The sequence below is a fragment of the Caenorhabditis remanei genome, chromosome I, assembly GCF_010183535.1.
Source record: "Caenorhabditis remanei strain PX506 chromosome I, whole genome shotgun sequence".
Taxonomy (NCBI): domain Eukaryota; kingdom Metazoa; phylum Nematoda; class Chromadorea; order Rhabditida; family Rhabditidae; genus Caenorhabditis; species Caenorhabditis remanei.
Genome location: NC_071328.1, coordinates 4,615,061 through 4,640,568, shown reverse-complemented (window position 1 = coordinate 4,640,568; position 25,508 = coordinate 4,615,061). Strand labels below are relative to the sequence as shown.

General features: G+C 38.7%; 4 protein-coding genes across 4 annotated transcripts; 1 reads left to right on the top strand and 3 right to left on the bottom strand.

The window, feature by feature from the left end:
• Positions 1-9,286: 9,286 nt before the first annotated feature.
• On the top strand, positions 9,287-15,243 carry GCK72_000753 (uncharacterized protein; the record flags this gene model as incomplete). Its single annotated transcript, XM_003109334.2, has 6 exons — positions 9,287-9,533; positions 10,736-10,865; positions 13,605-13,663; positions 13,998-14,792; positions 14,882-15,081; positions 15,127-15,243. 6 exons carry the CDS (start codon positions 9,287-9,289, stop codon positions 15,241-15,243), a joined length of 1,548 nt encoding a protein of 515 aa, XP_003109382.2.
• Positions 15,244-16,175: 932 nt separating this feature from the next.
• On the bottom strand, positions 16,176-20,647 carry GCK72_000752 (uncharacterized protein; the record flags this gene model as incomplete). The annotated part of the gene is made up of 8 exons (XM_053722662.1): positions 16,176-16,630; positions 16,869-17,671; positions 18,428-18,660; positions 18,710-19,001; positions 19,322-19,477; positions 19,526-19,951; positions 20,001-20,152; positions 20,201-20,647. 8 exons carry the CDS (start codon positions 20,645-20,647, stop codon positions 16,176-16,178), a joined length of 2,964 nt encoding a protein of 987 aa, XP_053591307.1.
• A 495-nt stretch (positions 20,648-21,142) lies between these two features.
• GCK72_000751 (uncharacterized protein) lies at positions 21,143-22,931 on the bottom strand (the record flags this gene model as incomplete). Its single annotated transcript, XM_053722661.1, has 6 exons — positions 21,143-21,223; positions 21,268-21,477; positions 21,524-22,448; positions 22,494-22,607; positions 22,654-22,734; positions 22,786-22,931. The coding sequence occupies 6 exons, from the start codon at positions 22,929-22,931 to the stop codon at positions 21,143-21,145; spliced, it is 1,557 nt and encodes a 518-aa protein (XP_053591306.1).
• A 235-nt stretch (positions 22,932-23,166) lies between these two features.
• Positions 23,167-25,476, bottom strand: GCK72_000750 (uncharacterized protein; the record flags this gene model as incomplete). The annotated part of the gene is made up of 6 exons (XM_053722660.1): positions 23,167-23,265; positions 23,312-23,515; positions 23,561-24,716; positions 24,759-24,923; positions 24,972-25,136; positions 25,184-25,476. 6 exons carry the CDS (start codon positions 25,474-25,476, stop codon positions 23,167-23,169), a joined length of 2,082 nt encoding a protein of 693 aa, XP_053591305.1.
• Positions 25,477-25,508: the final 32 nt, after the last annotated feature.

Genomic DNA, 25,508 nt, shown 5'->3' with positions numbered 1-25,508 from the left:
TTTTTGATATTTCTGCACAAAATAATATATATTTGTTCGGTGACTGATCGACGATCGCGATTATCCCGGACACCTACGATAACATTTGGAAGCATCTAATATAGTTCAGTATCTACTTTTTGATGTATCCACGTCACAACAAGATTAGGATTTAGTTGATTTGGGCGGAGTTGACATTTATCTAAAAGGATGAGCTTTTAAGTGAAAAAATTCGGAGAAGAAGAGTTCAGTGAGGAAGAGAAGGGATTAGGAGAATTGGGATATATGTATAGGAAGGTGGGATTAAGAGGGAAAAGATGAAAATAGATTGATACATAAGGAGTTTCATTAGAAGAGGAAGTTATTGCGGATATATATATTCATTCGACATTTGACGATGATTTGATTCTTAAAATGGGCGGAGTTTTCAGTTTTGTCACGGAGCAGTCAGAGTTTCTTTAATTGCAGCTCATATTTTCTGGATGTGTTTTTGAAGATAAAAAGTTTTTAGTACCCGTGAGATAGTAAAAACCAGTCTATAAAGTTTCGGTCGTTTTGGAAATAACTTCGGTCATGAGAAATATATTTGGACTGAGTTTATGTAATTTTTACTGTTTCTGGACATTCAGAAAATAAAAGCCTTTTCAAAACCAAAATAATAAGACCGGCTATTTTAAATCGTAAACTTTTTGTATAGAAGTTTCCAAATGGCATGTTTCGAAAAAAAAACCGAAATGAAGACAGAAATTTCTACTGACCGGTTATTTGAAATTAGCACGACACGCTTCTCACAACCACGCTCTACCGGAACCAAAGAAAATTGTGTGTGAAATTGAGAGACTCAGAGAAAAAGAGACATTTTTCAAGGACATTTCGATGGAGCGCAGTTGTAAGAACTGTGCCGAGCTAATATTAATGGCAAAACATCAGAAAAGTTCCACAAAAAATTTTTTCGGTGCCCATTATAATAATAAATAGTGAAATTAACAATATATGGCTCATAATGTGCTCCACATTTTCTTAGTTGATCACTTTTCAATACCTTTTTTGGGCTGAGATGTATGCATCTTTAACAATAGCTGTCGCGCCTGAGCAGTCTTTCAAAACCTAGGTTTGTTACTTAACAGTTGTCAACTAACAAAATATTGCTCAGAAAATTTTCTACATTTTTTCAGTTGACAACTTATCGATATCTTTCTTGAATTTTAAGTTATGAAGCTTTCAAATCAACACACCATAGCTGTCGCGCCTGAGCAGCGTTTTCAAAACAGACTTTTTGTTTTCTGCTTTCAAAACTAACTTTCATAAAAATGAATCATGCATGTACTAGTTCTTATCCAACTCAAAATTTCCCAACTTTTTCTCTGACTTTTATTCATTTTCTGACAACTTAACGAGCAGCTTTTCCTGGATTTGCCCTCCTCCTCATCGTTTTTTCCAGTTTTCCCCCTTTTTCTTCTTCATAAAACTTTGTACTTGTTCGTCGAACTTTGTTTTCTTCCTCTCAGATTTGATTATCCTATTTCTCTTTTCTAAATAACTTTTGATATATACGTAATGCAAGAAAATGTAGACATAATCTGCTTTCTAGCCTCGTAGTCCTCTCTTATTTCAATCTAGTTATGATTAGAAAAAGAAGTTATTGAACTGGAAAACTGAAATTACGTATGTATCCTGACCAGATGTGTTATGATTTCAGATCAATGGTGTCAGTTTTCAAGAATTGAAAAAAATGGAATAATATTTATTTCTGGAGGGATAAGCTGGTGCAGCAACCTCCGCAACTTTGGGGTGGCCGGGGGAAATCCTACGGTAGATTTCAAAATATTTTTTTGATCTTTCAGTAGTTTTTTTGAATTTTGTGTAACAAACATTCAAGCAATCGCGCTCTAATGCAATTTTTATAATCCATGTTTTGTGACAGTTACATATCCGCCCGGCACAGTTCTTACAACTGTGCTCCACCAAAATGTCCTTGAAAAATGACTCTTTTTCTCTGAGTCTCTCAATTTCGCACACAATTTTCTTAGGTTTCGGTAGAGCGCGGTTGTAAGAACTGTGCCGAACTGATATTTTCGAAAAAGTAATAAAAAATAAATCGGTCGAAATGGGGTCAAATTTGCTGGAAGTTATCAGGGAGCCGACGATATTGACCATTTTTTGATAAAAGTGAGTTAATTTGGCTTGAAAATTAGTTTAAACCGGTCAAAAACGGCTCAAAAATCATTAAAATCGTCTGAAATTGGCTGAAAATGATCATGAATAAGCCAGAATTCGATTGATATATAGTTTTTCGGCTGAAAAAGATCGAAATTTGGTCAGAAATCGGTGACTGAAATTAGAATTTGGCTCAAAAAATTTGTGAAAAAAGGAAAGCCTGGTTTCTGGAGAGCTCGGTAGAGCATGTTTATTTCTAGACCCCGAGATTCGAGTCATAAGATCCTCTGAGATACCGTATGACTTTCAGTCAGTCGGCCGGATCCCCAATTCCTTATCTCCCAAAATAAATCAATTTTGCACGTCGTTGACTGACCTACACTCTCGATACAGATCATGTTTGTAGGTTCTTTAGACATGATCTTTGTTATAAATTGGCAATTTCTCCTCCTCCTCTTCCCGTTGTCTCATTTTGATTGTCCGTCGTCCTCCACTCACCTATTTAGATCTCGTCATTAGATATCCTTTATAAAAGATAAGTATCGATTGTCTGGAATTCCTAAAACTAGACTTTAGATTTCATTTCTTTTTGGATTGAAAAAATTCTCGGAGATTCTTGGATTCTTCTTCTAGTTTTATTTTTTCCCAAAAATTCCTCTGATAGCGTTTTCATGATAATCCGTTTTGACCTTCTCTGTCGTCTGCTCTTTTTTCTATTTTCGTTTTATCCGTGTTGAAAATAAAATTTGCATAAAAGAACAGTTGCAGTGAAAAAACTGGTTTGTGATGTGAGTAACCCTACTTTTGAAAGTACAATTGGACAGTTTAAGAGACTAAAATGGCAAAAACCATCAAATCGGGGAGTGTGGGTGTTAGATGGAATGACGTTTTTCGTTAGAATATGAAAAGTGACCGGGAGTTGTTTTGTGTTCAATTGCTATAATTCTGGACTCTCTATAAGATAACTAATTTGTGTTATCTGACAAGCTGAAACTAGTTAAAAACATCTTGAAATATCCTAATACCAGATCTTTTGAAGTTTTGGGTCTGGGACAACATATCGTTTAGCTTGGCTCTTATTTTTACAATTTTTTCCTTAATTTTTTATATTTCTACTACGATTTTACCCACACATTTTCCGATTTTCAATGCATATCATTTTTCATTCTTGAGCTACAGTGCCGCTCAAAAGGTTATCGGCTGTTTTTAGTGAAAAATGACCAACTTTGGCAGTGTATTTCGGTGTGATCTAATTGTCCAATAAACTCAATTTTGTAAGAGTCAAACAGAGCAAAAATAGCACTTCATTTTTGTAATTGACCTTTTTTGTAGGGACACTACCATGCAAGTTACAGGTTGTCAAAGTGAAAAGCTCCGAAAATTCGCAAATATGTTCTGATATTAGTCGGTTTCAGGGAGAAATGACTTTGACAGCCTGTAACTTTCATGGTAGAGTCTCTAGAAAAAAAATGGTCAACTACAAAAATGATTTGCTATTTTTGCTCTGTCCAACTCATACAAAATGAAATTTGTCGGGCAATTAGATGACATCGAACTAAACTGTCAAAGTTGGTCATTTTCCACTGAAAACGGCCAAAGTTGATAACCTTTTGAGCGGTACTGTGCATATTAGGCTCTGAGATTTTTTACCGTTACCCAAAACTCCATAATAATGTTATTTTAAAATCTTTTTTGCCATACAGTAACTGTTACTCCGTCACTATTTCAATCTGAATCATAAACTGCTTCTCTGACAGTTTCAGCCCCTGTCTGATGACGTCAATCCCCTCAAAACCATCTCCTCATTGAACACCAACGTCACAAATGACTCATTTTCCGTCTATTCTAGTTTCACTTTTTCTCGCTTCTTCCCTTTGAAAAACCGGAAGATTGATCAAGATTCCACCATTTACAAGTTCTGTTTTGTTGAACGGATACTTGGTAATGGTATTCAGGAATCTTTTCGATGTTATTTGGATAACTTTTTTCATTTCCATTTTGGTGCTGGTGTTTAGATATGAATCAGAGACAAAGGTGTGTACAAACTATGAATGATCGTCGAGAAACGATAAAAATGTTTCTTCGAGTCCATTTTGAGATGAAAAGGCTGGATTATGAACGAGTGGAGGAGGAAGGGATGTCTGATTCCATTTTTCGTATTTGTACGGTTATTTCGTTGGACTCAAAAGTGAACGTTCAATGTCTCTGGGCTACACCAATTGTCTAATTGTTCTTACTAGCTCGGCACAGTTTTTACAACTGCGCTCCACCGAAATCCCCTTGAGAAATATCTCATTTTCTCTGACTCTCTCAACTTCGCACACTATTTTTTTCAGTTTCGGTAGAGCGCGATTGTAAGACGCGTGTCGTGCTATTACCTCTTGACAGTTGTTGGCAGCTTTTGCAAGTATGACTTAGCCACTGCCTTGTTCATTTTTGTCTTGAAATACACTCTATGCAACCCTGCTTATTAGCTCTCATTGTGCTCTTGATGTCCTCTATTCCTTCCAACAATTACATGACACAATACACAAATGTTGTTGTGTTTTAAATGTGTCCATGGTCTATGTTCTTGAACACACCGCTAGTTGTAAGAGGATTCAACTTTTGAAAGTTTTACACGCGTTTTTTTTGAGACTTGTGATTTGTGATATGAAATGACCCAGATTTTTGTATTCGCCAGGAAAAATCAGTCACAGTTTAAATATCAGTTTCCGTAAGGACGACCATCTAGTTTTTCCTGATAAACTGTTCATAGTTTTTAGGAAATTTGCAGTTACCTAGAGTAACTATGAAGGAACGTCATGAAGAGCACTCTGAGTAAAATCTTTTGAATGGAAGCTGGAAAAATCACCAACCACCGTTGACTATTTGAGACCAAATTTCAGAGAAAATCGTAATTCAAGGTTCCAAAAACTCCATATTCTGAACTTTTTTTATACAAACTTATCACGTTAATACCGTGAGACCAAGTTTTGTATATTTGTTTCTCAAAGTTAGAAAAATTTTCAAATAGTAAAAAACCTTTCCGTTAGATTTGTTATGAAAATTTAATCCACTAAACCAACTTTGTATCAAGTAGACATACTTTCCTAGTTTCAAAAAGTTGCAAGGATTTTTAGTGAAAAATGGCTAACTTTGGCAGTGTACTTCGGTGTCACCTGATTGTCGGACAAATTTTATTTTGTATGGATTGGACAGAGCAAAAATAGGAAATCATTTTTGTAGTTGACCATATTTTTGTAGGGACACTACCATGAAAGTTACAGGTAGTGAAAGCCATTTCTCTCTGAAACCGACTAATTAGAGCTTTTAACTTTGACAACCTGTAACTTCGTGGTAGTGTCCCTACAGAAAAAATGATCAACTGCAAAAATGGTGTGCTATTCTTGTTCTGTTTAGCCCATACAAAATTGAGTTAATTGGACAATCAAGTGACACCAAAACACAGTGTCAAAGTTGGTCATTTCCACTGAAAACAGAAAAAGTTGACAACTTCTTGAGCGGTACTGTAGCTCAAAAAATCTAGTTTTCCATGAATATTTATCAGCACTATCAAAATTTCAAAGGGGATTTCCAATCTATCGCTTTCCACCTACATATAACCAATTTATCATCATATCTCACTTGTAACTGTTCCTCCTCCTCTCCCTCTCAACAAATATATTTGTATATCCCTCTCTTATCAGATAACCTGTATCATTTCGATCTCCCTTTCTCCGTCCTCCCCCGCCCATATCATTTTAATGTCTTCCATGTCTGCATTTTCTTCGAATCTTCAAAAGACACAAACTACGTGTCTCTCCTCTCATTTCTCTCCTCCCAATTTGTTGACTTTTCACGGAAAAACAAGAAAAGGACTGTTTCGGAGAGCATGTGTTGTTGTAACATCAACTACAAAATACACGTGTAGTGATTCTTCGAATTGTAGATCAAAAAGTTTTATTCGGATCCAAACAGTTTCGGATTTTTACGATTTTTGTGTTTTCTGTGTGGTTTATTTATGAGTTTTGTGTCAGTCATCAACTAGTACATTTCGTATTTCGTAAGCTGGGCACAAGATGATTTTGTATCCCGAGAGAGAGACGAGAGAGACTATACCTGCGCAAGTACTTTTTGTCATCATCTGTGTATTGTGACATTGTGATCGTAGTAGTAGTTTTATGATGAAGGAAAGAGAGAGAGAGGGTCCAGTCAAGCACAAGATACAACGAGGATATGATGATATCCACTACAGTATTCCTAATCTTTTGAGCGTGTTAGTAGGTGATTGGAGTGGAGATCGGAATAAATGATGACAATTTAATGAGATAGGCAAATTTTGGATGATAATTTCGGGAAGCTGGTTTCATTTTCAGGATTCTAATTGTTTATTAGTTTTTATTGGCTTTCAAAGCTTTTGGTGTGCGCAAATAGGTGTCCATAATTACCATACTTGCCAACCGCGTAACTCGTCTAAAACGCAATGTGATGAGCTGAAAAATAAACCAAAATGTAGATCTGCTACGGGCCGGATGGCTAGTCGTTAATGTACCGTGGGCCGGGCTAAAATGCATTTTTTGGCCATTTTAGCGTTTTCTGCCACTTTTTCCCGTCCCGCGGCACATTAACGAACAGCCATCCGGCCCGTGGTAGATCGGCGACATAGAACTCGTCAAGATCTACATTTTGGTATATTTTTCAGCTCATCACATTGCGTTTTAAGCGAGTTACGCGAGATACGGTTCAGTTCGACGACTACAGTAATACTAAAGTAATCCGATTTATAGTAATTATACCCTGAGTTGTTGCTCATTTCAAGTTTCCACTATGATCGGCACCTGTATCTGTAACTTCTCACTTTTGGAACTTGAATAGAATAGACTACTGTAGTTTTGATCCCTGCCCGATCGTTTATATTGAAATTCATTACATTCAACAATTCAGCCCTTTGAGCATCGGTTCTGTCATCAATGGTCAGCATTTCCAACTGACTTGTTTTGTTTTTTTTTGTCTTGCTGCAAAATATCCCACGCACTGCTCCAAGTATTCGACTTAACTCACGGTCTACTGTTTCTTAACTTGAGTGTTTTCAAATTAGTTTTGTTTTGAATCGAGTGGGTGGGTTACTGTACAATATCCCGCATTCATAAATGATGAGCTACAGTAGCTAGGCTTTTGAGGTGAAATATTTACTGTGGCTATAATTTTCAACAGAGCCTAATTAGAGCAATATTAAATTCTAACTATTATACTTCCACTTTTTTCCAAGAAAAACCGTCATTTCCGATTTTTAATTCAAGTTTACGACTCAATTTCCCGGAAGCAAAAACGTATCAGTCCCAACAAAGAACATATTTTCCACCACCAAATAATAAAACTTTTGATCTTTTGGCATACAATCACTCCCTCTCTTTCTCCCCCACTCGCCCTTTATGTCCAAAACTCAATGATAAAACGCCTTTTTCAACATTTGGAGCCATTGATAACATTGAATATTGATGATTTTTAAATTAAAAAATGATGTTTTCTTATTAGAAAAAAGGTTGAGGCTGGCGTTATTACTCAAATAGTGACAAATATTTCTGGAGGGGGTAGTTATGTAGAGTCGCGTAAACTGATGAAATCAAATCTAAAAGGTCACTGCGTAGCGACTCAGTGGATACGGAGTCGGTTTTCAACTTGATTGAATGCCCCATACCAAACTGTAGGTGTATGAGTGCATATTTTGATTTTGTGATTGATTTTGTGATTTTGTGAATTCGACACAAGCTTTATCTACCATATTTTGAGACCGGAGCATTTTTACAGATATTTTGAATAGCTAGAAAATTTTTAAACAATTTGAGCACTAACAATCTTTGTCTTTTTAATAAGATCGTTTTTTTCTTTCTGATGTCAGGGCGCCCTTCTGATAGAGGTTTCTTGATGGAATACGATCCAATTAAATATTTCGTGACCTCGATTCCATCCAACGCGCCCTACTGGTAATCTGAAATTTAGAAAACTAAAAAATTCAAATTTTCGTAAACTTCTAGAACTTTTCTCAAAAAGCTGAAGCATTGGAGGGGAATTCCATCTGAATCTAAAAAAAACAGTTGAAAACTCTAACATTTTATGGAAAAAAAGAGGGAAAAAATCATTTTAAAATCGTGAAAAATCGGTGAGATTTTCTAGTCCAGGATGAAGTCATACGAGTTTTTTTTTTCAATTTCTCGCACAAATTTTTATATTTTTCTCAAATTTTTCAGTCAAAAAACTCGTAATTTTAATATTTTCACCGTTTTTCATTGGGAAGTTAGTTTATTAGCTCGACACAGTTCTTACAACTGCGCTCCACCGAAATTCCCTTGAAAAATGTCTGTTTTTCTCTAAGTCTCTAAATTTTGCACACAATGTTTCTTCAGTTTCGATAGGGCGCGGTTGTAAGAAGCGTGCCGTGCTAATAGCGTTTTATTATTTCTAGAAAAAGTTAATATCTTCCAAAGAAATATGGCTCCCTGCCAATCTCTTGCCTCCTCCTGAAAGATCTTTCCCTAAAACTCAAACCCCATCTCACCCTGATCACACTCCATTCCAGGTATTCCCCCATTTCCAAATTACCTCTACTTGAATAAACTCAATAACTCAAAATCCAATTGGTCAGACATCCCTCCATCAAAAGTTCTTGATCTATTATACTTTTTCATAAAACTTATTCTAAGAATGATTCTAGTTTTTTTAACACATCGGGTTCCCTCTTTTGTAGTATTTGTAGTCTGGCTACATGTTAATTAGGGGGAACTTCTGAAGATATCATTAGACGTTTTCCACGTCACTACATTTTATGTTGTTTTCTTTTTCCATCTCCACTGACCAACGAAACACTTCATGCTCGGAAATTCATTCATTGTCTTTCACTGCCTGCGTCTCTCTATTTATATATTTGCATAGTTTTCGAAAGGCTACAAAATCCTTCACACACACTGTATTCTTCTTTCTCTCTCACACCTGGAGAGACGCAGACAGAGTAGTCACAGATAGTTCTAGACACTCCCGCTGCTACATCTGATTCGCCCCGCCTCCCCTCCTCCCATTTCTTCTTCTTTCCGATCAAAAAGTTGCTCTCTTCTTTTGACTCCGCCCCCTTCTAAACATCTTAACTTCTCTAATCCTCTCAGATTCCGACACAATGTTCTCAACTCTCTCGCCATCCGCCATCGACGATATTCTTCGCCACGCCGTCCACTTTAGCCAAGGAACCGCCACTGGCGGAATTGCACCGAGTCCTGTTAGTTTTATCAGTGCCCCCCAACATCAACCTCAGAATACCTCTCTGAACTATCCGGTGTTCGATACGAATCATCTTCATCATCACTATTCACTACCTGTCAGTATGCAGACACCAGCTTCTTCTCATGGAACGACGACGAGTACAGGTATGAATCAGAAGTGTCAGGGAAGAGTTCTGTGTTGAAAGTGTGATTTGTGATGTGTGCGTGTGTTGCCTGATCTGTGTTTTTGACATCGAATTTGAATAGTTTTTTTAAGTGTCACTGTCAGTGAAAAGAACAGTACAGTGATCATTTAACCAAATACAATGACAAAATACAGTGACAAATCTCAATTTTTAACTGGAAATACTAGATTTTCGACGGAAGGTTTGACATTTTTAGGGTTTTTAGAGTGTCAGTGCAGTGACAGTACAGTGACCATTCTGAAAATACGGGATTTGTCACTGTAAGTTGTCACTGTATTTGGTTATTTTAAATGGTGGACTGTACTGTCACTGCACTGACACTCTAATTTTTTTGACTTTGACCAATTTTTGACTGAAAATACGGGATTTTCGACTGAAATTTTGAAATTTTTTAGAGTTTTGGATGTAATCAGGAAATTTTAATTTTGAAAGCAGAAGCCTAAAACTTCTGATACTTTTGAGTAGACCATGCACGGACGGAGAATTTGGGAATTTATGATGATGTACCGTATCCGATATGCCTAACTTTTCTGAAGACTAGATATAAATTCTAAATCCTTAAAACATAAAAATTTTAGCCGAGTTTTATATTTTAAGAAATGTCTCTCGAAATTCACGCTACCGTAACTTCTAGACTCAATTTTCTTACTGTAACCCTTATTTCTCAACTATGCAAGCCAACTGACATCAATCTTCAGCTCGAGCCGCTCACCCTTTCCGTTCCCGTAATCTTTCTGATTCCCCTGATTACGGTATACAGTAATCCTCTACTGTCAAATCAAATCATGTCTTCCCTATTGTCGAATTAAAATAAACCCGTGGGAAAGAAACAAAACAAGAAAATAGTCTAGAAATAAACTTAAAAATCAAAAGTCCAAACGACTAAACCTCCATTTTTGCTTTTCAAAAATCGTACAAACACATGGAGAAAACGGAACCGTAGTTTGTGATAGGGTCTGGGGTGACGTAGGCGCGTTTTTCTTTCTTTTCAAGTTTTGATGATTAGGCGCTTATTACAGTCTTGTGTCACTTCTGAAGATGACGTCTTTTGAAGAGAAGTACTCCATTGAAACAACTAGAGTCTTGTTTTGTCTTTCAATGTACAAAGAACATAAATTATATTTGCATTTCTTATAAACTCCCTGAATTTCCCATTTCCAGGTGGCCACGGAAGAGGTCGACGCAAAAACTCGACTGTAAATCTGATATGTGTCGTTTGTGGAGATCAAGCATTCGGAAAACATTACGGAGTGAACGCGTGTAATGGATGCAAGGGATTCTTCCGACGAAGGTATTTTGATCTTTTGATTTTTGGTATTCTTTTACCCGAAAGGGTGGTGAGTAGGGGGGAGGGGAGAGACTTTTAAAAGAGAATAGAATAATACAAATATATTCATGAACAGTAAAAAGGAGGAGAAGAGTAGACACGAGGGGAGGGAAGGTTAAACGATCAAAGGATCGTTGAGATAAGAAGATCAGTGATTGAAAACAATTGATCAAGTATGGAGAGGAGACTAGAAAGACATGGAATAGTGGGAAGTGAGGGAAGTATACTTCGCTCACTATAGTTATGTAAGGAAAATGGATTAGCTGAACGTGGTGTACTTTTGGAGAATGATGTTCTAGGCTAGAAAGATACAAGCTAGGGGGTAGGAGGATTAAGGTTTAAGGGGTTCCAAGGAAAACGTAAGAAGCTCGGGGAAGCTAACAAGGGAAGTCTTTAGAGATGCGGCTTTCAAACAATTTATAAAATTTGGTGATAGATACCATCGACTACGGACAGTACATCTCTGCCATCAAAACCTGCTAAAAGTCTCTGTGAGCCGAGTTATGAGCTCTCAAACTTTTCATATAGTCATGCTACATGGAATTCCAAATCGGGAAAAAGTAGACTCAAGATGTTCTCATTTTTCTTACGCACAAGCACAAGTAAACCGCTAGGGAACACAAATGGAACCGCGCTGTGGCTTATATGCGGCCGATTTGGAATTCCATATACTGCTTAGCCATTCGAAACGTTCGAGAGCTCAGAACTCGGCTTGCAGAGACATTACAGAAATGCACTCCCCGTGGTCGAAAATAACTATAACCAAGTTTATAGATCGGTTGAAAGACGCGTTTCCAAAGACTTTCTTTGTTAGAAATACTAAATTAACTGAAGAAGCGTCTTACTATTATTTTGAACAATTGAGCTTTGTAGTTTCAGTGGAAGATTTCCTAAATAACGATTAAAATTTTATCTGCATGTAGTTAAAAACCTAGGTCTAAAAAAGTCTCAAAATTATAAAACACTAACAATTTTAGCAATTTGCTAGCATGAGATAATATTCTGAACCATCAAGACATAATCTTTCTAACAATATTGGTTAAGTCTGGAATTTAAACTTATATCTAGGCCATGAAGACGGTAAGAATCTGATATTTTTTACCTATCTAGATCAAACTCAGCTATTTATTCTAGTGGTTGACCCTAGACAATTGCTACTTAGAAAAAGTTAAGTCTGAGCTGCACAAAAGTTGAATCAGAATCAATTCTCAGAACTTCGCCTGGTTTGGAACAGTCTGAAATCACTATGCTGAAACTATTTAGCTTCAGGATAATTAAAGATCAAATCATCATGTTTTGTACATATTTCAAATCACTTTAATCCACCTAATCCATCCTTCCTGCTACCACAATGCCAACTACAAACCACGGTTGTTTCAAAAAGTGTGTTTGTCTATGTTTTGTGTCTTTTCCTCATAGCTATAATTTTGATCGCACAAACACAACAATTTCGTACAAAAATCGTATTTTTCAAACATCTACAAAGCTGTAAACTTTCTTGAACAGTTTTTGGAGTTTATGACTTATGAACGACACTTTTCTGTAAATTTTAGTTTCTTCTTGAAGTCTCTGACGTCAAGAATAGGAATATGGTGCTATGTGACTTTTCCCAGGAAAATTTGAGTGAGAAGAAGAAGAAGAAGAAGTCAAATGTCAATAATCAAACTAGCAGAACAGGGTGTTGTTAGTGATAGAGGCGCCTCTGAGACTACTGTAGCTACCGTAGTTAAAAATTTAAAAACTGTTGAAAGTAATCGATCAAGCCTTGTGGAGTAGTAGGAGTCTATGTGACGTTTTTGTTTAAGAAACTTAAATTGTGTAGTGTCTTTTCTAGTTGGCAACGTACCGCCCGTAGCTAGAATTATGACTCCGGGACGTTTCGAAACTAAACAATTCAAAATGAAACATTTTGTAACCAAGATATTTCGACACCAAACGTGAAACAGATATTGAAAAAAAATGGTTTTGAAACGTTTGAACTTGAAATTTTTCGGTTGGTAAAAGTCTCGGTTTCGAAACGTCTGGTTTTGGAATGACAGAGTTCCGAAACGTCCCGGAGCCAGAAAGTTATAAAATGACTTCCGTAAACTACGATAGTGTAGCTATTTGATGTACGAACATCAAGAAGTATTATCACGACACGCTTCTTACAACCGCGCTCTACCAAAAAATCGAAGAAAATTGTGTGCGAAATTGAGAGATTTAGAGAAAAAGAGACATTTTTCAAGAGCATTTCGGTGGAGCACAGTTGTAAGAACTGTGCCGAGCTAATAAGACCACAATACACTGACAAAGTTTGGTTGGATTTTGAGATTTTCGGCTAGCTAGCGACTACAGTAGCCGGCTACTTTCGCTACAGTAACCTTTTCTAGCCTAGGCCACGTCACTACGTTGCCCTTTTCACCAGATGAACCGTAGCCTTGTCATAAATCATCAATCATTGACTACAGTCCATTCCTTCGTCTCCACTACAAAACACAATCTGCTTCTTCTTCTTTTGTCTTCCTCTTCTCCGAAAAAGGTTCAATTTGATCACCTTTCCCAATTTGATATCAATTTCTCGTTTTCTTTTTCTTTTTCCCCGCTACGTGAGTCTTCTCAAGACCGAAATGTTGATGTATTCCCCCCTTCTCTCATGATCATATGATCTTTTGTATCAATGATGTGTCTCTTTTCTCTTTTAAGATGTATATATAATTGCAGTGTTTGGAACAATCGTCAGTACTTATGTCGTTTCGAGGGACGATGCGCTATTGCAAAAGGTGAGGAGATGGAAATGAGAGAGAGGAGAAAGAGAGTGTTTTGATGATGAAAAGTAAATATATGTAGGAGAAAACACAAAATAATGCGATCGGTTGTGGGCGTGGAGAGAAAGTTTTTTGTTTGTTTGTTGAGAGAGGAGCACGTAGTATTTGTAGTTCAAAATGTTTATAGGTTGTAGAATTTGCGACGTTTCAAAACAGACAAAACTGTGAGTCAATTTGAAACAAGTTATTTCTACTTCAAGGAATCGTCCAAATGAAATGTCAGAGTTCCAAAATGAGACATGATTCCTGGCTCAAAGTCATCAACATTTCCCCAATTTATCACTTTCAGAACACCGAAACGTGTGCCGAGCTTGCCGCTTAAAACAATGCTTTGTAGCAGGAATGAATCCACGAGCCGTCCAATCAGAACGAGAGCAAAAAGGATCCCCAGACCAAATGCAGGATGTGGAAGAGGACGACTACAAAGATCTATCGTCTCCTGATACGTGTTCCGTGGAGATTCAAACAGATGTAGATGACCAAAAACCTGTAGATCATACAGTACCTCTACCTAGTATGGAAACAGAAATGGCAAGGTTTTCGGAGCAACTCGTAGAGATGCACCGAGCGGTTTGTTCGTACGTGGATCCAGTTGTGAAGAAAGAGGAGTCTGAAATCAAAATGGAGGAGGGATCATCGGCAACCAAGGTGGTATTCATGGATGCATTCTTTAATCCAGGACTAATGTCTCCACGTACTCCTTTGAGAATCACTGGGGAGCGTATTGCAACTGTACAAGATGTGATGGATGAGTGGAGGCGGAACTTTGTTTTATTCTCCGATTGGCTTCGTGCTCTCCCAGAATTCCTTCAACTACCAATTGAAGATCAAATCGTATTAGCAAAGAATCGTTATGGACCATTCCACTGGTGGTTATGCGCGAATTGGACAGTTCAAGCGGGTTGTGAAGGCGTCTGTTATTCCAATGGAGCGTACTTTCCACGACAAATCGAAGCTCAATGCATACCAGATGTGAAGGGATCGAGTAGTCGGATGTTCGACTCGTTGAGTGTTCCTATCAAAGAATTACAGCTGGATGAGACTGAAATTGTTCTGATGTTAGCAGTCATCTTGTTTAGTGATGGTGAGTCATCATCCAGTGCCTCTAGAATCAGGAGTCTAGAACTCCGCCTAGAATGCTAGACTAGTCAAAATGTGATTCTTCTATTGCAGAGGTTACAGAGCTTGCGGATTTATCTCAAGCTGGAAAAGATCATGTCAGAATTGTGGGCAATCGATTTGTCAGAATGCTTCATCATCATGTTAACTCGAAAGATTACGGGGAGGTGGTGGAGGAAGATGGACAGAATGTTAGTGAAAGTCAGGCAGCTGTCCGGATTGCCAAGATGATGATTCTTTTATCAGCGACTACGGTAAGTAGACGGGATACAGTAATCCTATGAATTTTTGAATTTCAGAACCTCGTCTACCTCACTTCCGACAACATCCAACTTATGGAAGTACTCCATGTCGTTCCCAGTGAATACCTCTGTCACGAAGTTCAATTAATTCATGACTCCTATGAGACACCATAAATCATTTTCTATGTTTTTCTCTCAAGTTTTCGAATTCAACGGGTTCTAATTATTTATACTTTTTTGTTAGTATTTTTCTCTCAATTTGCTCCTGAAAATTCGCTTTTCCTTCTATGAGAACATTTCAATAAATATTGAATCTCATTAAATTGGATTTATTTTTTGGAATCTGATGACAGACAGCGAGGTGAGAGCTCGGCGGCGCTAAGCCACGCTGCGACAAAAAGGGCTGCGTGACGCTGGAAGATTTTCATCGAATCCAATTCGCTGCGTCGTCATAGAAATTCAATACACAGCAGAAATCTAGAATCAGAAGTCCAGAATCCTGGTTTCTAAATCCTAAATCAAGCTGAACTCTGAACCGAGAATGAAAAACAGAGAATTCGAAATCTAGAGTCCTGAATAAAGAATTCAGGGTCTGGAACGCTGAACTCCAAATTCTGAATCTTGAATCCGGAATTTGGATCCGGAACTCACATTCTTGAATTCTGAATGACGGAAAATTGACGGGAATTCCAAGCTCCCAGATTCTTGAAATAACTCAATCGTAACTTGAGTCGTGGGAATTCGTTGCACAATGGAAGTCTAAAATCCAGAACCAAAAATCCAGAATCAAGAATTCAGAATCCTGGTTTTCTAAATTCTAAAATCATGTATCCTATCCGTTGAATCCAGAACCTTTTTTCCTGAATCAAGATTCACGAATCCTGGTTTCTGAATTTAAATCAAATATTTTGAATCCAGAATCCAGAATCCAGAATCAGTTTCTTGGAGGAAACATCAATTTTGTTCTCAACGCTGAAACTCATGAAAAACATGCAAAAAACATGGAAAAGACACCACATAAATTTCACTTCATTACAAAACTAAGGAATCATGATTTTTGGTTTTTGGTCTTTGGTCGAGTTCGTTTTGGTTCTCTCCGTACATTTCTATTCCTTTGGAGCACCTCCATCTCGCTTCGGCTGCTCTCCTCCACCCATCTCCGTCGCAGTCTTCACACCAGATTCTGGAGCATCACTCTTATCTTCAGCAGCCGTCTTTACTCCCGACTCCGGAACATCATTTTTCGCCTCGTTGGCAGTTTTGACTCCAGATTCTGGCACGTCGTTTTTATCCTCTGCAGCCGTCTTCACACCAGTCTCTGGATCGTCATTTTTCGCCTCGGCAGCAGTTTTGACATCTGGTTCAGGAGCGTCTTGAGCGGCTGGGGAACGGATGGAGAGGGCAGTATTGACGTTGGATTCTGGAGCATCGTTACGGATTTCGTTGGCTGTTTGGACTCCGGTTTCAGGTTGAGCTGGGGATGGAGCAGCTGATGAAGAGGTGCTCTTTCCCTTGCTCTTCTTCTTCTTCTTCTTGTTTTTGGTGGAGGTATTGGCGGATTCTGAAAAATTGATATTCAGAATCGCGGTTCTTAATGTTTTCGCATTGAATATTCTCATGGTACAGTATTCAGATTTCCTATTTTCGCATGACCGAACTTTATCGTGGCCAAACTTTTACATTGCTTTAACTAACTGTTGCACGGTCTAATATTCCCCATTTCTGAACTCTCGCATGGCCTAACTTTCGCATAGCCTAACTTTCAGATATCCTAACTTTCGCCATTTCAACAAACTCACTTTTCTTATCCTTCGACTTCTTGTTCTTCTTCTTTTTCGTTTTCTTCGACTTTTTCGATGTGTCACCAGCGGAGGCGACTGGCAAGTGAGCCGATGACGGTCCTCCCGGTGGTGGTGCCTGCGCAGTTTCATTTGTTTTCGGAGCCAACATGACAGACTCGACTGGAGCCGCCTGTGGAGCCGCCTGTGGAACTGGAGCCGGAGCCGGAGCTTCTGGAGCTGGAACTTCTGGAGTCGGAGCAAGTGGAGCCGGGGCCGGTGGAGCAACATCCGGAGCCAATCGTTCCGATTTTCCGCCAATTTGACCGGAGAAGTTATCCGGGGGCGCCAATAAAACAGAGTTTCCACCGATTGGTGGACGGATTGGAGAGCTCAATGGGTCGAGAATCGGCACTGGTTCAGGTGCCGGAGCTGGTGCAGGTTCGGATGGTGGTGGTGCAACTTGGACTGGAGCAGGAACTTCTGGTACAGGTTCTACAGCTGGAGCAGGAGCCGGAGCAGGAATTTCTTGGACTGGAGCAGGTGCTGGAGCTGGTGGAGCTGGAGGAGCCTCCACTGGCTGCTGAACTTCTGGAGCTGAGACAACTGGAGCCGGAACTGGAGCCGGTTGCTCAGTGACCACTACCGGTTTCCTTGAAGACGTCCTAGGCGCCGATCGAGTGCTTCTTGTGCTCTTCGGAGCTGTTTTCGGCGGCTCATCCGTCCCATTTTTAGAGAAGAAATAGTAGGCGATGGCGGCGATGATAGCCAGAAGGACGTAGACAATCATATTGTCGCGCGATGACTTTTCGTTTGATTCCAATCTGAAAATTCGAATTGAAATTTGAAATTTATGGAAGAAGCTTCTGAGGGAACTTACCAGTCAACGAAACGTGTCTGAAAGTGAGAAGTGGGGGGGACAGAGTTTTCGACTTTCGATTATTCGAGACTAACTGCTTTTTTATGTGCTCTGGGATTTCTAGTTTATCAGATTAGGCTAGTAGAGTGTCACGTTTTTAGTCGGAATGGTTTTTTTTACAATATGGAATAAGTCTCACGTGCAAAATAAGTTAAACTTCAAAGAGTTGTATGGAAGGCATCGTTCTATTAATATTAATAGCGTATATAGAAACACGCTCTGCTCGCAAATGGTGGCCCAGAATCCTAAACCAAAAAACACGGCCACCGCTTAAAATTATACTCTCTGAAATATGACTGCAAACTAAAAATGACCAAAACGTAGTTTTTTTTAATGAACACTGAAAAAGCCTCGGCTTGCACAACCTGAAAAGATCATTCTCGTAACAATTCAGCTTTCTTCCACCAACCTGTTTTCCTTACTTTCTCAAATATTGCTCCTCAATCAGAAAATTAGAGTTAATTATATTTTCACCTCCTTGAAATCAGAAAAAGAGAAAATAAACATCAAAAAGTAATAATCAAGTTCATATACAGTAATTAAGTAAAGTCATGGTTACAAGAATACCGGCAAAAATAGGAAATGATTGAATAAATTGCACAAAATAAGTCGAGAAATGTATCATGGAATTATAACAGCGAGTATATGATTCAATCCTGACGAAAAACTTCCCATTGAGACAAATTTCTTATTTTTCTCGGCCAAATTTCCATTGATAATTGTCTGAAGCTCGGCGAGTCCCGGTGAATTCCATGAGGAGATTGTCTTATTGAAGATCCGAACGAATTCACCGTACGGCTTCTCACTCTCGGCGGACCAAACATTGTGTAATCGTTTAGTAGAAAGAAGGAAGCAAGACTGAAGAGCTATGTCCAGATGGCAGACGAGGATACACTGAAATTGTTGGTATGTGAGAATAGAATAAGCTAAAGTAGTCACTAACAACATCCTTGTATTTGGCATCCCTCAACGACTTATCAATCTTTTTGATATCTGCTGAAAGATTCAAAGAATTCAGCTCCTCCACCATCATTTTCAGGCCTTCAAGAATGTGGAGAAGTGGGATCGTCTCCTCGGATTTAACGACTGCGGGTTCTGCCACGTCATTGCGCGTTCTATCAGCGTCGTCCTGAGCATCTGGAGGTGTTTCGGATGGTTCTTCGTTCTTCGGTTCTAACTTTAACTTCTTGCTCGGTGTTCCGAATGGCTTCTGGTCTTCGCTGACTACTGGGTTACTGAAATATTTTAGATTGCAGATTGGTTCGACTAATATTAGCACGGCACGCTTCTTACGACGGCGCTCTACCGAAACCGAAGAAAATTGTGTGCAAAACTGAGAGAATCAGAGAAAAAGAGACATTTTCCAAGGGTATTTTGGCGCAGCGCAGTTGTGAGAACTGTGCCGAACTAATAGTCAAAATCTGTGAGCCTTCAGCGGAGGTATATCATGATATCTATATCATAGATAAAGCAAAAGTCATGTTAGTAATGAATCTGACTCTCAATTTTAGGTATCTCCACTGCAAACTCTACCGTTACCCTAGGAATAACTCACGTTCTTCTACTTCTTCTCATTCGTTCATCGGCCTTTACTTCAACCTCCTTTTCCTTTTCTTCATTAATTCCTTCCAAGTGGAATTTGTCTCTGTGCGAAGAATATTTTGTGATTCTCATCTCATAATCAGTCACCACATCGGCTTTCTTTTCAAGTCTGGAACAGTTTCATTAAGCATCAATGAATGTCGTTACTTCTGCTTACACGGTCACATAATCGGAATCCAGCTTCACACCGAGAACGAACATCATTTGAACTCTCTGATGCAGTGACCAATCGTCTTTCGCTTTGATTGTTTCGAAAAGTGAAGAGATGAAAGCATTCATCGGGAGTTTCGACTGTGTAATTCCCTTGTCCTTATTGTAATTGCTGATTAATCTCTTCACATTCAATGGTTCTGTGGCTTGGAATGCTCTGAGAGCAAGATGATCGAACAAATCCTCGCATTGTTGCGGCGTGTAGGAGGAAGGCTTCTTCGCCGAAGTTGAGGCTCCCATGAAATCATCACCGCGAGTCCCCACTTTCGCAGCAGAATCATGAAGGCCTTTCAAGTGAATACTGTTGTCATTTGATCTGTATTCGATGATATGTTGCTGGTCGTCGAGATCCACAAAGGCGTCCTTTTGGAGTCTGGAAGGAGAATTTTGTATCAAAAATTCAATCTGAAAATGCAACTTACTCTGCCAAAAACTCTTTTTCGATTTTCGCACTAATTGCGAACATCATCCTGACTTTTCTCTCCAAATCGAAATAAATAGTATGCGGAATAGCGGAACGAATCTGACGAATATAACCTTGAAGGGTATTTATTGTCTTCGGTACACCGCACTCCTTGATATATTCATCACATAAACTAATAATTGTCAGCGGGGCGGTGACATTCAGCGACTTTTCAGCGATAAATTTCAGAAACAATAAGTCATCTTCAGATTTGAGACCGTTTGCAATATGACAATCCATTCGTTCTTCTTCTGCGAGAATCTCATCAAAATCACCTTCCAATCGGTAACTCTTGTCTTTTGGCACAAATGTCAAGATTCGAGAGCTCTGATTCAATTTGATTTCTCCATATTTATGAAGATTCCACTCTTTTATCTCTTCTTTATAAATAATGTATCCCAACGTGAACATCATTCGAATTCTCGTAATCCAGTCGATCTCAGAATACGTCGGGATTCGTCTTTGATGACCATAGATTTCGGTTTCAATCAGTTCGGTTTCCGTCGATGATCCGCTCATTCGTTTGAATTTTTGAGCCAATTGTAGAATCGAGAGGGGTTTCACGGTCAGTAGCGATTCTTTTTTGAGGAATTCCAGCAAATCCATGATGGACCTGAAAGAAAAATGAAGAAATTGAGGGGAAACATTTCATAATCAAAACGAAACGGTAGTACTTCAACAATTTATCGAATTCTGAAATGAAAAATGAATATTCCAGAGTTCTTTCAGGAAAAGATATATTTGACTTTTGTTAGTAACCAGCAAAAACCAAGAAAATTGCAATTTATTTGCAGCCGCAACCACTTTTGTCACTCGCGCCAAGGTTACGGCCGGGCGCCGGTTCTTCGTCCCCGGGTCGCCGAAATCGACACCTTGGCGCGAAAATGGAAATTTCAAATAATATATCGAAGATTCGAGACATCTGGACTTTCACACACAAATCAATTAACTATAATTTGAAAGTTTTAAAAGAAAATAAACGATGAAATCACAGAATACGAGGCTTTTACGCTCAGAATAGAAAAATTAGACGCAATAATTAACAATATGATAAAACACAATGAAAGAAATCACAATTTATGAGTGGGAATCAGACTCGAATTAGGAAAGTTTTCTAATTTTCGAAACGAGGGAGTTGTAACACCAGGCAAACCAATAAGCCATACAATCGTGTGGAAGTCTCTGAAAATTTTTTAATCGGTCTGGAATTAGAATCTATCTTCTACCTTTTTGGTATTATTTCCGCTGACGGATGCATACGTCAAAACTGATTGAAAATTGTTAAAACGTTGAAAATGAATTGATCCCATTCGAAGTGAGATGAGAAAGGTTGAAAGTTTTATTGAATTTCCTTCTGCAACTATTTCCGATGAACCAGCAATCAAAAGTTCGACAAAGGTTTGTAGTGCATAGTCGGCGTATCCTCGTGGGATCATCTGAAAGAATTACAATTTTCAGTTTCTCAGTGACACGAAAACTTACAAGTTGCTTTCTTGAATTTCTTTGCACCTCAGCATTCAAACGATGTATGAACACGTTCATCTTGGAACATCTAGTTGCCACTGCAAAACCCATAAGTAAACGAATAACTGGTTCACAAAGTTCCAGATCCGACGCCTGAATGTTTTGTGGTTCTGGAAGTGTCGGCGGGATACGGACGGGTAAAAGTGGCTGATCATTCTTGGGAACTGGATCTGCGATTGACAAAAGTGTTAAAATAGCGGTGTGTCCCTCGGAATGCAGTGGTTCCGGTCGCAAGTTGAAACGTGTAGAATTCACTGGTGGATCGGGTTCTAGTCGTTCAGGTAGGAGATCAATGAGTTGCTCCATCATTTTTGGAAGTGGAAAATCGGGAATATCCATAGGTTTTTCTCCCAAATTCACAGGAACCGGGCGATAACAATTCAAGATTTTGATGAGAAGACGCCATGCTTCTGGAGTCATTTCATGTGAGTTCGGCAAGATTCTAGCAAGATGTTCCATTAATTCCTCCTGCGGCATGCAATTGAAAAGCTGGTAGAAAAGGAACTTGTCCACTGGCATTGAATTATTCAATTTATCCATGAACAACTTTCGATTTTCCTGAGTACTGAAATCATAGCCTTGTGCTATAGACAACAAGAGTCCTTCTAATATTTCCTGGAGATATTTCAATCCGGGAACACATTGAAAGAGGTGCAGTACGTTTTCGACTTTTATTCCGAGTGAGTCGAGAACTTTATGAATATATGGATATTTCTTTCGTGGAATTGGAATTATTTTTGGGGTTGGGGCATCTGATTCTTCTTGATATTTGCTATCAACTCGGCGACGTTTTTCTAATATTCCTTCGTTTTCATTATTGACTCGAACTCTTTTGGAGACACTCTCCCTCGACGATATATCAGAAGACTCTGTGTTGGTTTCTCTGAAAATGAGTTATTGAAAACTAAAGTTTCCTGCTGGTACAAACTTTGCCTCGTCCTCACTATCAGAAGTTTCAGCTGGTGTCTCACTCGACATGAAGTCAGAGAAGAACCGAGAAGTACTGGAAACATCTATCATTCGAGCCGCCGTAGATTTATCTCTGAAAATTGTAAATCGTTCAATTTGTTTTCAGTATTGCAACCAACATTGTCTCAGCTTCATCAGAATCTACCATTTCTTTGATTAATTTCTTCATTCCCTTCAGGTGTTTATCCACATACTTTAAGCTGAAAATGTGGTTTTTATCAAAGTGTTTCAGAGTTTTCTTTCAATCTCACTAAATAATAGTCTTCCGATTTCTCATTCGGAGTTCCTTTTCTTTTTCTCTGTCTATTTCGTCGTCATCTCGGAGATCTATTTCCCCATCTTCCCATTCGTCTGATTCATATACAAACTCTTCTCCTCCGTAATCCTCCATTTCCATCGTGATGCCTATAAATCAGAGTTTATTCGAAAACCATCTGAAAATACATAAATAAGAAACGAAGACTTTCAACTTCTCAATTTTGTGAAAAAATAAGTAAATAAAAACTGAAAAATCAATATAAAACTTCTCACTTTCAGAATAATTATAGCACATTAATACAGTTAGTTACATAAGTATACATAGGTAAAATGTTCAGCAATAATATAACAAGACAATGATGAGTATTATTAAATCACGAAGTTCTAGTCTTGGGATTCTCGAAATTTGATACAGAAATGGCGTAATTGAGAGCTTCTGCGAATGAAGTGTCAACCATTGGATACGAGATTTTCTGAAAAATATTCCATATTTTGATAATTTTGATCTTCCTTTCCCACCTTCAACTTGCTGTCTGGTTTCCCGATTTGTAAATAACAAGAGTCTTTAAAGTTATCAAGAGTCTTCATATCTGACAGTCCTGATATTAATGAGCCGATTACATGCTTCAAAGTATAACCGTATTTACATTCTTCGCCAGCGTTACACACCACGCAATGAAGCACAATTTTGAGTGATGTTTCAGTAGTTCCTTCTCTGGCCATCTGAAAATGTAATTTCTTTTTAAATCGTGAGAATAATAGACTCACTATAGGTTTAACTTCAGTATACTCGATGAACTCTCCGATCCGCGATAGGATGTTTGCAAATGTCTTCGTGAGTGACAATCCATCCACCGCAAAGTATAACGCGTCGAAAAATGGTCGGAGATTTTCTGTAGTTTCGATGAACAGTGCGGCGTTCCGCGCTCTCTGGGTGCGCCGAAGAAACTCAGGAGTCGTCATAAGTTTGGCTTTTGACATTGTTTCAAACGTTACAGGAATATACTTCAAAATGGGACGTCTCGGATTCTGAAGTCGACTTCCGGTCTTTTCACTCATCGAATTCAAACGAACTCTCATATAGACAGCGGACGGAATTTGAGCCTCTTTGAATCCGACTGCTTTACGATGTTCATTTAGGCGATTTAAAAACTCAGTCATAGTTTCTCCGTAACGCATGAATTCTTGATAGTTTTCTATATTCATGTAACTGAAGTTGGAAGCGTTGACTTCTCTATTCGGTTCGGATGGTCCTCGTTCATTGACTTCATGATCTCCAATTCTTGTTTGGATATTTTGTTGATGAGTATTCAGATACTGATTTGCATGATTCCCAACAACCGATTGGTTAGGAGCATATCTTTTCAGATTCAATATTCTTGGCTTATCGGCAGCTCCATGAGTATGCCCCTGTCTTTGCAACTGTGTGTTTTGACTACTTTTCTTCCCAAAATATGGGACATTAGCACTCGGAATTTCATAGTTAGTCCTTAAGTTTGAAGAGTCCACAAGTCTCTCTTGGAGCTGTTGCTGACGGAGATTCAGACCGGCAGTTCCAGAAGTAAATCCTTGCATTTGAGCATTTTGTGAAGTGATTGTTGGTTTTGAATATCTTCCAGATCCTGGGATATCAGAAGAAGTGCTCGGAGTATCATACATAGCTTCTTGATTTGAACCCAGGATTGTATTATTTCCCTCTTTCAGTACAACAACACGGTATTTCTTCGGGTACGATATTTCCGGCTGATCAGATGATTCATTGCCATCTCCTATTTGACCGACACTCTGTCGTTTCAATTGAATATTGTTAGAAGGCGCTTCGTGATATGGGATGCTCGTTGAAGTGCTCGGATGATTGTTCTCGTTCGATCCCTCGTAAAAGTATTGATCGGAAAAATCATTGGGGACGGTGCCCGAGTTTCCACTGAAGAATGTTCTTTCTTTGGAATCTTGTATCACTTCTTACCCCTGCCGATCCACAGTATATTGATATTGATTCTCAAGGAAGTTCTCATTGTTTTGCTCGTTATGATGAATATCATTGTTTCCTTGGGCAGGCAAATGGGCATCAGCGTCATACCCCGCATTTTGCACCTCATTACCTTGTTGAGGATTTCCGTCGGCTTGGTCTCTGTAAAAATATATAAATGATTTATTCTCCATGCTCTATGAATCTTACGCATTGTCACCAGCCACATTCCCATTCGTGGGTGCTGGATCTACAGGATCGTCTAACCCCTCAACCTGCATTCTCGGATTTCCGAACTCGCCGAGTCCCACTCGTTGTTTGTAATGTAGAATTTTATTGTCTTGATCGACAGCCAAATACGCATGAGTTCTAAAACTGAGAAAAACATTTCTTTCTGAAAGCATATAACTGAAATTCCATACTATTCAACTTCAGCGTCCAGTAGAGAAGTTCTGCAAACGAAGAATATTTTCGCATGGAGCCACGGATGAATACGTGGATAGAACCGATGAGTCAAGTGGGCGAATGATTTGACGAATTTGTCGATTACGCCTGTCTCACAACCAATTTCTTCATTCTTGCTGAGTACATCAATGCTTATTGCATAGAATGTTTGAGGCTCAAGGGCATTTTTTGAGAAATCCGCAATTGACCAAGCCATCCTCCAATAGTCATCGGGCCACTCGTTTATCGGTCTATCCAGAAGTCGATCCATTTGAACGGTATTCTGTAAATGAATTGAACACC